Below are 16,034 nucleotides of genomic sequence, written 5' to 3' on the forward strand. Positions count from 1 at the left end.
ATTGTAACCTAGTCAAAATATTTTAACTAATAATTATAAATTTTATTTTATTTTAATATTTTATTTACTTTTTTCATTATATTTTATTTTGATTGTTATTATGTAATTTGATTGAGTTAAAATGTTTTCATAACATAACATTACATGACCTAACCTAACCTAACCTAACCTAACCTAACCTAACCTAACCTTATAACATCTATTTCACACTGAACAACAGCGCTCCTCAACACAATCACAATTTCCCACTATATCACATTATGCAACCAACATTAATCTGGATAGAACTTTCAATATGATTTCAAATTTCCCTTTTCCTTATTTACACTCTTAGGGATTAAGGCTTTCGAAAATTATTAGTCTCTATCATTTTCCCCACAAGACATGGATATAAAATCATAAAATCGTGCATATCCAATATCTTACTTTCTATATCATTTTAATCCAAGATCTTCCTTTCTATATTACTTTAAAGGTGACGTGTAAAGCATTCCTTTCAAATGAATGCTTTCGCTTTGGATGAATACTTCTGCAATTTCCCCGGTGTTTGTCAATCAATTTTAAGATGCAAACTACACCTGCAAGCATCAAATGACCATCTTTGGAATACACAAATATAAAACACTTTGTACAACATTTTTGTGGGATTTATCTCTTTGAACAGTGTATAATAGGAAAGGAGAAAAATATTTTTCATGGCAGGTTTTGAAGCCGTATGGTATATGCTATGTAATTTTGTATAAATTACATAAATTCCTCTTCAACGACTTTCTTGAGAAACTCCATTCTTTGAATGACCAACGGATTCATCAATTGTTGGGCTTCTTTGATAAGAGTTCCTTCCTTGTTCATATAGTAAGCATCCAGTACTACAGTAATCCATTTGTGTAGTTCTCCAGGTGTCCTGAATATAGAATGAAGAATCCCAATGTTAGCCATATGAAATCAGTCTGAACATCTTATCTAAACAAGAAAGCGAATTCATAACAATAAAAAAAATCCAGATTGCCAGTACCGTAAGCCCAAATTTCAATTCTCATCTAACAAAATATACCAGGACTATTCTTATGAACTGTGGTACAAACAAGAAGTATGGATGAAGCCTAAGATTGGAGACATTTACAGATTTTATTATTATAATATTTAGCTATGTAATCAAAAGAAAGGATTATGTTAACCACCAGTATAACGGAGATTACCATGATGTTTTTAGTTTGCAACATCCAATAATTTTAGAAGAAAGAGTGATCCGAATTGGATCCTTTCCAACCTGTTGTAAAATTGTAAAAAAATGTAATTGTTTTTACTTTTAGTTGAGACAATGTCCTTCGAAGTTGGAACAAACCATTGTGATAGTTAGCCTTCCAAAGGTAGGCTGTTAAAAATGAAGACTATAGTGAAAAAGGATATCATCAACGAGAGATAAAGAGAGAACTTGGGAAGCTTTAAGGGCAGAGATGAGAACTCAAAAGAGCGTAACTTGCCTGAATATCAAAGGGCTAAGTAGTCAAGAAGCCTGTTCATGAAGAGTGAAGGTGTCTCCAAGCCATGGGCATCTGCAATTGTTTTGCTAGTGAATAACAATGCATAAGATTTCTGAGCATGCATAGCTCACCCATTGCAATGAATTTCCAAAGCATAATAAATCTCCACTGGATCTGTTGATCCTAGTACATTTAATTACTGCTATATGGTGTGTTTAATTGCTCGAATATTTCACTCTGGTAATCAGTGTTGCGAACATCTCGATAACATCCCAATATTATCTCGAAATCACGATTTTTTGGCCTAGCCGATGTTTGCCGATTTTTAAAGATATTTTTATGGTATCTTAATTTTGTCGATGTTTGCTGATTTTTTACCAATATTTTTCCAATTTTCCCCGTTTTTTGGTTTTTCGGACCCTTGCTGATTTTATCCCGATGCCGATGTTCGCAACATTGCTGGTAATTGATGCAAACTTCACCAATTCCCATCTATTCACTGCAGCATCAGAATCCTTTGATCAGTGCCATTGCTATTTGTGGCCACTACCAAAAAAAAATCAACTACAAAATTAAACTCTTCAAGAAAGCTTAAGCAACTTGGACTGGAATAGAATTAGTGATTTAGTTATCCTTTTGTTCTGTGTAAGTCGGCTGACCATTGTCTACATCCACAGGACATGTACACAATAGAGGTGATTGGACTTGGGCTCTTCCTATTGATAGGACAATGAATGATCCTTCTAGCTGTGTAATGTCCTAGGGTAAATTTTTTTGTCATAGGGTTTCTTATTTAGATGAAAGTTTCCAATAGAAGTACAACAGAAATTATTCCTTTATACTTAGCAGATATTTCTTCATATAAATCAACCACAGTATATGTGCACCATTAATATAACAATCAACAGTAGGAGCTTCCTCAAATCCACAATAGTTGGACTGACTGTCCAATAACCAAATTATCCACAGACCAATGATACTATTGCCCAAACAAACAGATCCAACTATAAAATCAAATTGAGCTAAGTCCTGTAGTAGCTAATTTACTCTATTTGTCTAAACAGAACCTGGACTACTACTTAAGCTCACTGGTCTAAGAGTCTAATCACAGCAGACTCAGTTGCTTTCCTGGGGTGCCGCAGTTTGGTCCTACAACAGTTTGGACCTGCAGCCTGGGGCCTGCAGCTTCGGACCTGTGCCTCAGAAAAAACCATGAGTTTTCACCTCAGACAAGCCACGAGTTTTTCCACAGGGATGCCACAAATTTCTGTCCTAGAAGTACCACGAATTCTTGCTGCTTTCTCAGGTCGGTGAATCCCACGATTTCCAGACCAGAATAGAAAGAAGGTAAAGAGAATTTTACTAACTAGGGAGGAATCTTTCACCACCAAAATTAGTAGAAGAAAGGGGTCTTAAAACCCTCAGAGCCTCAGCTCAAGAAAACACATGTAATTGATCCAAATCCATGATGAAAATGTGATTCCAACTCTTCTTTATTTATAGATTACCTCATGGGCGTTTCTTAAATGTGGGGAGTTGCAAGCGCAACCCCCAGTTTGGGATTTTTGCTGCAGACGACCCAAAATTTACCCAATGTTGCCCTAAACAATGGATAATTGGGTTTTCCCCCTTTATCAAGACTATAGCCTATGGAGTTGGATGGGCTACTTCATCCTCCTGTAGAAAATTAATCCATAAGGGACATTACAGTCCCCCCTTCCCGACATTGCTTGTCCTCAAGCAATGGCAACTCTGGGTGCTGTGAAATCTACCATCCTATCCTCCAGAAGGAGGACCTTTTTTTTATGGACATCCTTGTCTTGTGTGTTGTCTGGAGAAATTATGGCCGAATGGTAGAAGCAATCCACCATCCTTTTCTGTCATTATATCAGCAGATTCCTTGACCAGGAAAAATCCCAAGAATTTGCAATTCCACTCTTCTTTCTCCTTGCTAATATCTTCCCCCTCTCTCAGATCCCACCGCCCTTCATCCTTATCTGCTTTCTCCCAATGTCTGTGAATGCATTCATTTGGATAGAGAAAATCAAGTTCAACAACCTGATCTGAGAATCCTGCATTCCAAGACACACACCCCATGGACTAGCAGTTTTCATCTATGTGACATAAAATCCCTCCTCCCACTTTTTACTGATCCATTTAAAATGAAAAGAATTGTTGACTTTATAAGACTGCTGAGTATAAGGTGTTCCCTTGAACATTACAACCACAGGACTGCCATTCGTAGCACCAGCAATGGCACTGATATAATAATTATTCTCCCACTGTTTCATAATCCAATCCTTCTGCAGGAAGACAGCAGAAAGATCATATACTTGAGAAGTGAACCCTGCACCTGATAAATCTACCATATAATCTGACTGATAAAATTTTTTACTTACAGAAGAGCTGGGCTTGCAATCATCGGTAGTTATTTTGTACCTTGGAAATTTGTTAACTGGAGAGTAAGGGAGGCTTGAAAGCTCCCACACACAAAGGACAAGGTGGATCATGCTTCTGAGACTTCGGAGTAATCTGTTCCACGCATTCTGTGTGGTAAACATGGCTACAAGACAATGCCCCTGCAACAGGCATATTGCCAGTCCTTACCATCCTCTGAGAACTGTATGGTGATTTACTTTCACATAATGCACATTTAAGATCTTCATGTAAAGAGCTCGACAGTTTTGGATTCTTCATATCAGTTCTTCCAGCTTGATTAAGGCTTTCATGGTCCCATCCAAAGTCAACACTGCTCCCACTGCTCCACCTATATTGCAGTCTTTGAGAGAATTTGGCATGCTCTGCAAAACTCTGCGTTGAGCTAATTTCAGGAACACTGCCAAAGGTTTTTAACTCAGAATGATGAATGTTGCTATCAGACCATCCAGCTGAAGTCCTTCCCTCTGATAATATTAGCCTGCGGCTTCCATACTTGAGATTTGCATGGACTTTACCATCTAAGGCCTGTCCTCCAAATGTTATTGGATAAACAGGTTTTGACATGAAAGAATAGTGATCAGAAAAGTTGCGATATGAAGGTATGTGTATTATGCAACCATGTTCAGAATCTCCAGCATCTGAATGAGATGAACTAGGCTCTACATTGTGAGGAATTTTAGATGTTCCTTCCAGTCCCTCCTTGGATAATGGAAGTGGCAGACATCCCAATCTTGGTTCCGGACATAAGCAACACAATATTTTGGGAAAAGTCGCCATCTTCTTTTTACAAACAAGAAAGCCCATGTTGTCACCCTGGTAACCTTGCCAAGGCAGCCTGACCCTAAGAAGGAATATTAATGTGTATGCTAAAGACTCTAGAAAATCTTGTTTACTTCCCGTTTTCGCCAAATGTGCATGTACACTGGCATACCTAACAGTACCTCTGAAGACATCAGGCTGTTGAATATAGTCAACATGATGACCTGGTGATGAATCCTTCCACATTGAGGCCAAACCAAGATCTACCAGAAAGAGTTTTTTCTCATCAGAAGTCCAAGGCTGGCCTTCACGTCTCCATGAACAAGTCCTTTTAAATTCAGTTTCTTTTGGCATTGCCTCCACAGCAATGCATGTAACCATCTCTGTAGACATTGCTTGGCCAGAGGAATTCCATACATCCCAAAGGCTAGGTCCCAACATATCCATTACCAGAATATAGAAATCTCCCTGACACCTACTGTCTCTCTCATTACTGTGTCTACTGTTCCACAAACACTCCTGATAGAGATAAGGCTCCTCCTCAGACTGGGGCTTGTTTCCCTCCTTTCTAAGTAACAACAAAATCTTATATGTGCTATTTGATTTCTCCAAGTCACAGGGAAGTTTTCTTTGCAAAATGCTATCTAGAAGTGACACATACTCAGTATTCTTAGGTGTAGAAAACGTTTTGGGTGTTCCAGTCAAATCCCCCTCAACTGTTGAATCTGTGCTTTGATAAGTAATAGTGTAAACTTCATCCCAAAATCTCCGACTGTCATACCCAGGAAAATCTGAACCAGCATTACCTTTGTTCATATGCATCTGGTAGTGTATGATGCATCATTGCCTGGTATAATGTAGACAACCTGTCAAGCTGCTTCCCACCAATGAAGAAGTTCAATCAAGGACAGACATTTGCATTAGGAACAGTCTGGTGGTCTCTACTTCTGATAGCTCCTTTGGAACTGATAGATACATTGTCATTCATAGCAGCAGTTGTCACAGTTGTTGAAGCAAATGCACTGCAATATGACGGATACCCCAACTCTGCCTCATGCACTCGTTCTGCCAAGTAAATTTCATCCTCATCATCATCTTCTTATCCATTCTCCTTGGAAGAGTAATATTATTTCTTAGGTATAGCCTCTCCAATCTCAACAGGAGTGAGATCACGATCCTCATCCTGTTTAACTATTTCACTGGTAGGAGAATCCAATTTTCTCAGTGGGGCATTCATGGAATGAACAATGGGACCAGTATACTTGCCATTTGCAGCTCCAATTTCGGTTTCCGTTGGAACATCATTCTTTACATTAGCAGCCAAGCTTTCATCTTCATCACTGCTATTTTCCCCTTTGTCTAGCTTTACCTTAGTGCCCTGTTTTTTGCCTTTGATTAAGCATCCATACTATAAGGTCTGTCTTTCCTGCAGCTAGCCCAAAAAAACCATTCCAGTTCCTCATGACTGTTTTCCGCTGTGTGCCTTCATCCTCCAATTCAGGTGCTTGTTCAATCTTGGGCATCATGAGTGTGGTAGCCATTATATTCTGCTTAGTGGTAGCCCAAAGGTGCCCTGCCCAAAAACTGGAATTGATATTGCCATTATATTCTGCTGAGTGGTTGCCCAAAGGTGCCCTGCCCAAAAACTGGAATTGATATGCCATCAAAACAACCAGAAGGGGCACTAGATCCGTATAATGATGATCCAATAGAAGTTACATTACTAGTGCCAAAAGCTGAGGGGTACTTATGATGTCTTCTCTAATCATTTGTTTGAGCTGCAATGGAAGGTGCTGATCTGAAATCACCAGCAGCAAGACCAGTAAGGCCCTTATTATCAGCACTAAAGTTGATGTATGGTGATCATGGCCAATAATTCCACACTTGTTTTGAACCTCATCAATATTGCAAGGTGAAGATTTTGAGTTTCCGATTCCACCATGTTCAAAAGATTGATGTCCATTATTCTTTGCCTCTTCAAGTCGCATTCCTTCCAAAGCAATTTGGAGCTCCTTGATTCCCCACATTAGATTCTCCTTATAAGGGATTTCAAGAGCTCTAACCCTTAAAACTTCATTCAGAGAACATGCAACAGCAAGTCTTACCTTTCCATCTTTATGCCTCAATAGCTTGTATTCACCCAAGTTAGTCACAGCTAGAACCATAGCTCTGCTAGAGTCAACAGAGAAGGTGGTTGTCCCACCATTTGTACTTTCCTTGTCACCTCTTCCAACAAACAAAGGACATCTTTAAACGGAGATGAGAGTTGATCTCCTGCTCTAAAAAGCTCTTCCATAATTTTCCCCATCATGTTGTTGTTCTGATTGTAATAGTGTTGGTCCCTCACCCAAATGTCCTAGGGTAATTTTTGTGTCCTAGAGTTTCTTATTTAGACTAGAGTTTCCAATAGAAGTACAACAGAAATTAATCCTTTACACAGCAGATATTTCTTCATATAAATCAACAATGATATATATGCACCACTAACATCACAATTGGGAAATTTCCATAAATGCACCAACTGGAAATTATTCTCCTAACTGATAGCAGTTTATTTGTTTAAAGAAAATTTCAAATAACTCACTGATGCATTCTTCACAAATAAAATGCATTGCGGAAGTAAAATAAGGAACTGAGAAATGCATTGCACACATAATAAAAATGACACCAATATTTTTGGACTAACATCCCTAGGTCAAGTCCCACTAGCACAACCGGTTGAGGATGGGCCTCGCTAGCAAGGCAACCCAGGATCAAACCTCACAGGGGTGGTTGTTCTTGTGCTAGGGGGAGGAGACATGCTAAAAAGTCCAGTCAGCTTAGGGCTGGTGTGGCCCAGGCCAAGTTCAATCCCCGAGTGACTTTGACAGATTAAATGCCCTTGGGTCGCGGTTTCTCAAGCCACAGGTCAAGCCTGGAGGATCACAGACAACTTGACAAACAAACAAAAAAACGTCCCTGGAAAAATCCTGGCAAATATACTGGCCAAAATTATCTAGAGACACCAGATCTCCTTTGCTAAACAACTCGGCCTCTTGTGGCTTGCTCGAACCCCACACTAGCTATTCGCACAGCAGCAGCTTTGAATTCACACTATTGGCCCTGGATAACTCACACTGCCTAGAAATTGGCTCCAATTGAACCCTCTTGCCTCTGGAAGTGACTCAGTCTGCCTCCTAGAAGCTGATCTGGCCTCCAACAACTGAATCCTCTCTCTTCCATCAACTCACACTAGGGTTTTTGGCTATTCGCACTGACTTTTGTGGCCCTCTCTGCAGACAATTCGACCTCCTATCTCCTGCCAATTCAGCACTAGAGAAGTACGGGAAAATTCTCTGAAATCCTACTCTCTGGTTTTCCACTACCCCCTCTCTCTTATGCTCTCCCTCTAGCTCAAACTGTGCCCTCACTATCTATGAAATGGGTAGCTCGATTTGCCAAGAAAACTGATGCTCGATGTATCTCTCTTCATCCCTTCGATTTTCTCTTATAATCTCTCGTTGAGTCTTCAATGGCCATGATTAAATTTCCATCAACGGCTAAGATCAATTAGACTTCATCAATAGAAGTCTCTAGAGCAATCTCGAACATCCTTAATTAATTAACTTTAATTAGCCAACTTTCCTAAGTTAGACTTAGAAAATAATTAAATTATTGGCTAATTAATTTAATTAAGGTGTTTCAGAGCCATATCTCGCGAAACTATTTCTGGGTATTGGAGATCTTGTGTTCCTTAGCCTCTTAGCACCATCTAAGACTAGAACACATGTATGATGCTACCACAAATCCATAAACTAACACACCCTCTTAGTGAGGAAGGTGTTATCTCCCCATCATCTCTCCTCTACAACCTGTAGTTGGACTGACCATGCTACTGATGTCCGCAATCTGTTATACCTCCTTTCTTCACATATCACATTGATTGGAGTCCCTGCCACTGGAAATCGCTATGAAGAGGATAAATTGGTAAACATTATCCATCATGCTATTGCACATACTTTGATCTACCTCACATTGTTGTTGCCATTGCTCCACTGTTATCACTGCATTGTTGCTACAACTACTACAATAGTGAGTATGATCTCACATGATCTCCCTCTTAACAGAACTGGGAAATTTCTTCTGGATGGAAACTCCCTCACAAAATCTCACTTTGGTTGGAACTGCACCTAGGAAATTCGAACTGCCTCTTCCAATCATACGAATCTCATGCAACTACAATTGAAAACTAGATCTCTACTACTCTAATGTGTCCCTGCAACTGGATCTGCAACTATCCCTTGAGTCTTTGATTGTAACTAGCTCTGCTCTGCCTACTAAGCATCTGCTACACCACTATCTTTGCACCTCTCTAGTAACTAACTGCAACTAGATTTGCATTGTCCCTCAAGATCTTACTGCACATGCTGAACACAAATCTCTTCCTGCTACGATGTATTGTGGGCTCTCGTAGCATAGGAATTGATCCATGTGAAGAATAACGTTCTTCCCACGAACCCTGCCTAACTTAACAATCTGAAGCATCATGCTCCCCCTCCATCTGGAGGTATAGTTGCTATCAAGTAAAACTCCTCCAACCTGGAGGTCAAATCATCTATTTTTGTCAAAGTTGTTGTCTGCCCCTGCCCCTTCTTATCCTTTTTCCTCTTGGGACACTAGGTGACGTAGTGACCAAATTCACCATATTTGAAACATTTTTCTTCTCCTCACCTCCTTTTGAGTTTTGTCCTTGACTAGGACCCTTCTTCACCTTACCTATACTTGCAAGGGCCATGTTTTCATCCTACTCCTCAACTTTCGGTCCTTTTCTGCTACCACTGATAGTACCTTTTGTGAGGCCAAGTCTCAACTCCTCCTGAGCGAAGTCACTCCATAGGCGATCCCAACCTGGAATTGTGTCTTGCCCAAAAATAACCTCGACGAATGTGCACCACTCCTTGGAAAACCCATTTAAAGTTGTACGCACCAACTCATCATCAGACGGTTTCTCTCAATGGCTGCAAGTTCATCTTGGACATTCTGAAGTCTGATGAGATAGGAAGTAATGCCTTCACCCTTTTGCATCCTAGTGGTACTCAGCTTCTCCTTGAGAATCATTTTGTGATTCTTTGATGGACAACATCCCACATATCCTTTACTGTATTCTTATCTGCAATATGTGAGACGACATGATCTCAAACACCCTCCAGGACCATTCTGTTAGCTTTGGCCATCTCTTTCTTGAAGGTAGCCAACTGTTGTGGATTTGTTGGCTCTGCCATGACATTTGTCACGAACTCCTTCAAACCATGTTCATCCAATAGGAATTGCATCTGGGCCTTCCAGACACCAAAGTTAGATGCTCCGTCAAGTCTGTCTTGATCCCTAAGTCTTGTTGTGGCCATCTCTGTGAAACTCAAATAAACTAGAGATTAGTGCTAAAAATCTCCTTCTCCTTCCTGCTCGGCCTTGCTTTTTCTACTCACACTCCTTGTGGAATGCGCAGATTTGCTCACTTGCCTCTAGAAATCCTTCTTCGACACTCGCACTATCTGTTACTCCTCTCTGGCCAACTCTCTCTACCTTCCGGAAGTCCTCTGAAATCTAGCTCACAATTTGTTGCTCCTGAAGCACGTGTTGGCTAGACTAGAAACTCTACTACGACCTACTGCTACTGGAATTAACAGATCTCCTCCTGGAAGTTGGAAATTGGAAACCCTTCGGGAAATTCTAAAAATCTACTCTTTGTGCTTTTCTCTTATTTCCCTATTTAGATATGTTATTGCAACCCTTATTGCAAATCTTTTGAGCCCAGTTCTATTCTGCAAAGCAACTGATCTACTCACAAGAACTGCTTCCTAGAAAATCCACTACTTGCAAAATTTGCTATTCGAAATTTCCTCTGAACTAGATCTTGAAATCGAATCTCCTACCTCTGCAATTTGCACCCCAGGCTTGGTCCGCGCAGATCTAAACCCCTGTGCTTCAGACCTCCCTCTGAAAACTGCACAATCTCTTGATCTTTCGCCTCTGAGCCTCTGATCTGATCAATAATGCTCTGATCCCATGTGAAATTTCCTTAAATGCACCAACTGAAAATTATTCTCCTAACTGATTAGAAGTTTATTTGTTTATGGCAAATATCAAATAACTCACTGATGCATTCTTCACCAATAAAATACGTTGCGATAGTAAAATAACTGAGAAATGGATGCACACAACAAAAATGACACCAATATTTGTGGACTAACATCCCCAGAAAAACCCCAAAGGGGAAATCGGTGCAGCAGATGAGGGTTTATTTTATTATTATTATGCAGCAAATTTGAGAGTACAATAATCTAGATTCCGAACTGGCAATCCTTCGGTAAATATACTAGCCAAAATAATCTAGAGATCACAAATCTACTCTACTAAACAATTCAGCCTCCTGTAGCCTACTCGAACTCCACATTGGCTATTCGCACGACAGCCTGGAATTCGCATTGTTGGCCCAGGATAACTCGCACAGCCTGGAAATTAGCTCCAAGTGAGCCATCCTGCCTCTGGAAGTGACTCGCTCTACCTCCTACAAACTGATCTAACCTTCGGCAACTGAATCCTCTCTCTTTCGATAACTTGCAATAGGGTTTCTGGCTAGATGTATCTCTCTCCATCCCTACGAGTTGCTCTTACAATCTCTTGTTGAGTCTTCAACGACCATGATTAAATCTCCATCAATGACTAAGATCAATTAGACGTCATCAATGGAAGTCTCTATAGCAATCTCGAACATCCTTAATTAATTAACTTTAGTTAATCAACTTTCCTAAGATAGACTTAGGAAATAATTAAATTATCGGCTAATTACTTTAATTAAGGTGTTTCGGAGCCATATCTCATGAAACTATTTCTGGGTATTGATCCTGTGTTCCTTAGCCTCTTAGCACCATCTGAGACTAGAACACCTATTCGGTGCTACCACAAATCCATAAACTAACACTCCCTCTTAGCGAGGAAGGTGTTCTCTCCCCATCATCTCTCCTCTACAACTTGTAGTTGGACTGACCACAATGTTGATGTCTGACACCTGTTATAGATCCTTTCTTAACATATCACACCAATTTGACTCCCTGTCACTCGAAATCACTGTGAAGAGGGTAAACTGGTAAACATTGTCCATCATGGTACTACGCATACTATGATCTACCTCACACTATTGTTGCCATTGCATTGTTGCTGCAATTACTACAATAGTGAGTCTAATCTCACCTTATCTCCCTCTGAACATAACTGAAAAATCTCTCCTGGATGGAAACTCCCTCATGAAATCTCTCTCTGGTTGGAACTGCACCTAGGAAATCCACATTGCCTCCTCCAATGATCTGAATCTCCTACAAATGCAATTGAAACTCAATCTCTACTGCTCTATTGTGTCCCTGCAAGGCTGCAACTAGCTCTGCAATTGTCCCTTGAGTCTCTAACTGCAACTAGCTCTGCTCTTCCTACTGAGCATCTGACTACACCCAATTGTCTTTGTGCCTCTCTAGTATCTCACTCCAACTAATTCTAAACTGTCCCTTAAGATCTAACTGCGTTGTTGAACACTGATCTTCTCCCGCTACTTTGTACTATGGGCTCCCATAGCAAAGGAATTGATCTATGTGAAGAATAATGTTCTTCCCACGTTCCCTGCCTAACTTAGCAATCTAAAGCAGCATGCTCCCCCTCCGTCTAGAGGTATAGTTGCTATCAAGGCAAACTCCTCCAACTCGGAGGTCAACTCATCTATCTCTACCGAAGTTATCGTCTGCTCCTGCCCCTTCTTATCCTTCTTCCTCTTGGGAAACTGGGTGAAGTAGTGACCAAATTGACCACATATAAAACATTTGACCTTCAACAGGTCTTTTTTCTTCTTCTCGCCTCCTTTTGAGTTCAGCCCCTGACTCGAACCCTTCTTCGCCTTCCCTTCACCTATAAGGGCTCCGTTTTCCTCTTCCTCCTCAACTTTCGGTCCTTTGCTGCTACCACTGATAGTGCCTTCTATGAGGCTGAGTCTCAATTCCTCCTAAGTGAAGTCACTCCATAAGTAATCCCAACCTGGAAGTGTGTCTCGCCCAGAAATAACCTAAACGAATTTGTATCAGTCCTTGGAAAACCCATTCAGAGTTGTACACGCCAGTTCATCATTAATAATTTCTCTCCAACGACTGCAAGTTCATCTCGGACATTCTGAAGTCTGGTGAGATAGGAAGTAATGCCTTCACCCTTTTGCATCCTAGTGGTCCTCAGCTTCTCCTTGAGAATCATTTTGTGATATCTAATGGATTCTCATATAACTTTACAACGGCATCCCACATGTCCTTTGTTGTATTCTTATCTGCAATATGCGTGACGACATGATCCTGAACACCATCCAAAACAATTATGTTAGCTTTGGCCATCTCTTTCTTGAAGGTACCCCACTGTTGTGGATTTGTTGGCTCTGCCATGAAATTTGTCACGAACTTCTTCAGACCATGCTCATCCAACAAGAATTGCATCCTGGTCTTTCAGACACCAAAGTTTGATGCTTCATCAAGTATGTCTTGATCCCTGGCTCTTGTTGTGGCCATCTCTCTGAAACTCAAATAAACTGGGGACCAAAGCTTTAAAAACCAGAACCGGTGACTAGACCAACCAACCTATCAAAACAAGTTTCAAATCGGGACTTGTAAGATCTCAATGAACCGGTCTCTAAAAAATACATGAAATAATTAGTTTTTAATGAAAAAACTATTTTTAAGATTTAAAACCATGATTCCAAACCAATAGAGATAAAATATTCAAAGTTTGCACATCTATATACCAGGTAAAGGTGAATATATCAAATTGGCATCGAGTGCAATACATATAAACAACAAAATACGTAATCAACGAGGCTCTAAATGACCTTTAGAGTCCAAAAACAATAAGCTATGTTGTCACTAGCCTACTACAAGTCTACATATTAGTGATCATCATGATCACTCCTCATCATGATCAAACTCATCACCACTACTATACAAGGGATCATCAACATGAGCTACATAAATCATTTGACTGTGTGTTTGAGGACTCCTAAAACTCCTCTCAACCTTAGCAGTAGTGGTAGTAGTAACAGTGGAAATAGACATCAAAACTACAAATCACTAATGAACATGATCACTCATGAAACTCATCATTGATTCAACGCTACTAAAAATGGGATCATCAGCAAGAGATACATAAACACCATCTCAGTCAAAGTCTTTAGACTTGGATTGCTCAACCTTATAATATGATAGAAATTGAAAAAATTTAAAATGCCTAACCAGTGATTTTGGTTTGAGTAAAGGGTTCATCTCCTCAACCTTATAATGTGGTAGAAAAAGCTTAGCATGCCTAACCAATTATTTTCCTTTGAGTTAAGCGTACATTCTTGTTAAGGCCATGGTAGAGGAGTTCAACAATCAATACCACCAACATCAACAAAGTTCAAAAATCAATGCCACCAACATCAAGGTTCTTAAAGAGATTCATGCTCTTGATCAAACACCAATCTCATACCCTCATGCATGATAGAATCAAATGGAAACATTGCAAACCCCCAAACCATTAAATCTTGAAAACCATTAAGTCTATTGAATTTTGAGTGAACTCTAAAATTCTAGTTTTCTGATTCTCCATATGAAATCCAATGAGGCCGAAACCACTCCCAAACATCCTGAGTTATTTCATGGTAATGTTAAAAATTTAAGTAAAAGGATGAAAATGAAAGTAAATGTCACTTTACTTTAAGAATTTAACATTACCATTGATTGCTAGTATTGCTAGGGTTGATATGTGTGAGGGAAATGAGAGAGGAGGCATGCTTTTTTTAGAGGGGTTGTTTTTTAAGCGCAACAACCCCAAATTTCCCTCAAAACAACATCAAAACTCACAAAACTACATTTTCTGGGTCCGTAGCTAGCCTGGCAATAAACTAGCTAGATTATGGGAAAATCGCTCGATTACTTCATAAATGGATCGATTTATGGACGGTCAGACCAAAAAACCAATGGGCCACTCAAAAAACCGGGTTTTCCAACCGGTTTGATGGCCAAGGCTAATGAACGGGCCGATTTAACGTTTCCGGTACAGACCGGCCAGTTTTGAAAACTATGTAGGAGACTAGTGGTATAAATCTCTGTCTCCTTCCTGCTCGGCCTTCCTTCTGCTACTAGCACTCCCTGTGGAATGCACAGATTTGCTCCCATTTGCCTCTGGAAATCCTTTGACACTCGCACTGGGCAACTCGCATCTTTCGGAAGTCCTTCTCCGCAATCTGAGACACAATTTGTTGCTCCTGAAGCATGCACTGGTTGTACTGCCAATTTTGTTATGGCTTAATGCTATTGGAATTCACGGATCTCCTCCTGGAAGCTAGAAACTGGAAAATTGTGGAAATCTCCTTTGTGTGCTTTTCTCTTCCTGCCCTACACAGATCTGCTAATGCAACCCTTGCTACAAATCTTCTACGCCCAGATCTACTCTGTGAATCAACTGATATGCTCACTGAAATTGCTTCCCAGCAAATCAACTTCCTGCAAACTCTGCTTTGAGGCTATTCGAACTTTTCCTCCGAACTAGATCCGAAAATCAAATCTCCCGACTTTGTAATTCGCACCCAAGCTTGGCCTGCACAAATTTGAACCCTATGCTTTAGATCTCCCTTTGAAATTGCACAATCTCTTGATCTTTCACCTCTGAGCCTCTAATCTGATCAATAATGCTTTGATCCCATGTGAAATTTCAATAAATGCCCCAACTGGAAATTAATCTCTTAATTGATTAGCAATTTCTTTGTTTACGGCAAATATCAAATAACTCACTGATGAATTCTTCACAAATAAAATACGTTGCGGAAGTGAAATAAAAAACTGAGAGATAGATGCACGCACAATAAAAATGACACCAATATTTATGGACTAACGTCCATGGAAATACCCTAAAGGCAAAACCAGTGCAGTAGATGAGGGTTTATTTTATTAATATTATGTAGTGAATTTGAGAGTACAATAATCTGGATGCCCAATTGGCAATCCTCCAACAAATATGCTAGCCAAACTAATCTGGAGATCCCAGATCTCCTCTGCTAAACAACTCGGCCTCCTATAGCCTGCTCGAACCCCATAGTGGTTATTCGCATGGCAACCTAGAATTCGCACTATTGGCCCTAGGTAATTCATACTACCTAGAAATTGGATCTAAGTGAGTCGCCCTGCCTCTAGAAGTGACTCACTCTGCCTCCTGAAAGTTGACCTGGGCTATGGCAGTTAAATCCTCTCTCTTTCGACAACTCGCAGTGGGGTTTTTGGCTATTCGCATTGGCTTCTGCAGCCCTCTCTGTAGACA

General features: G+C 40.2%; 1 protein-coding gene across 1 annotated transcript in view; it reads right to left on the reverse strand.

The window, feature by feature from the left end:
- Window positions 1-579: 579 nt before the first annotated feature.
- The window catches only part of LOC149155753 (uncharacterized protein At4g37920-like), a 147,598-nt gene continuing 132,143 nt past the window's right edge, over window positions 580-16,034 (reverse strand). Inside the window, exon 6 of the mRNA XM_089445979.1 lies at window positions 580-904. Within this exon, the coding sequence (XP_089302105.1) occupies window positions 745-904 (160 nt within the window). The 3' untranslated portion in view covers window positions 580-744. The remainder of the gene's footprint in view (window positions 905-16,034) is intronic.

The sequence above is a fragment of the Pinus tabuliformis genome, chromosome 9 (genome assembly GCF_031772625.1).
Source record: "Pinus tabuliformis cultivar Carrire ecotype Pingquan chromosome 9, CPIR1, whole genome shotgun sequence".
Lineage (NCBI taxonomy): Eukaryota > Viridiplantae > Streptophyta > Pinopsida > Pinales > Pinaceae > Pinus > Pinus tabuliformis.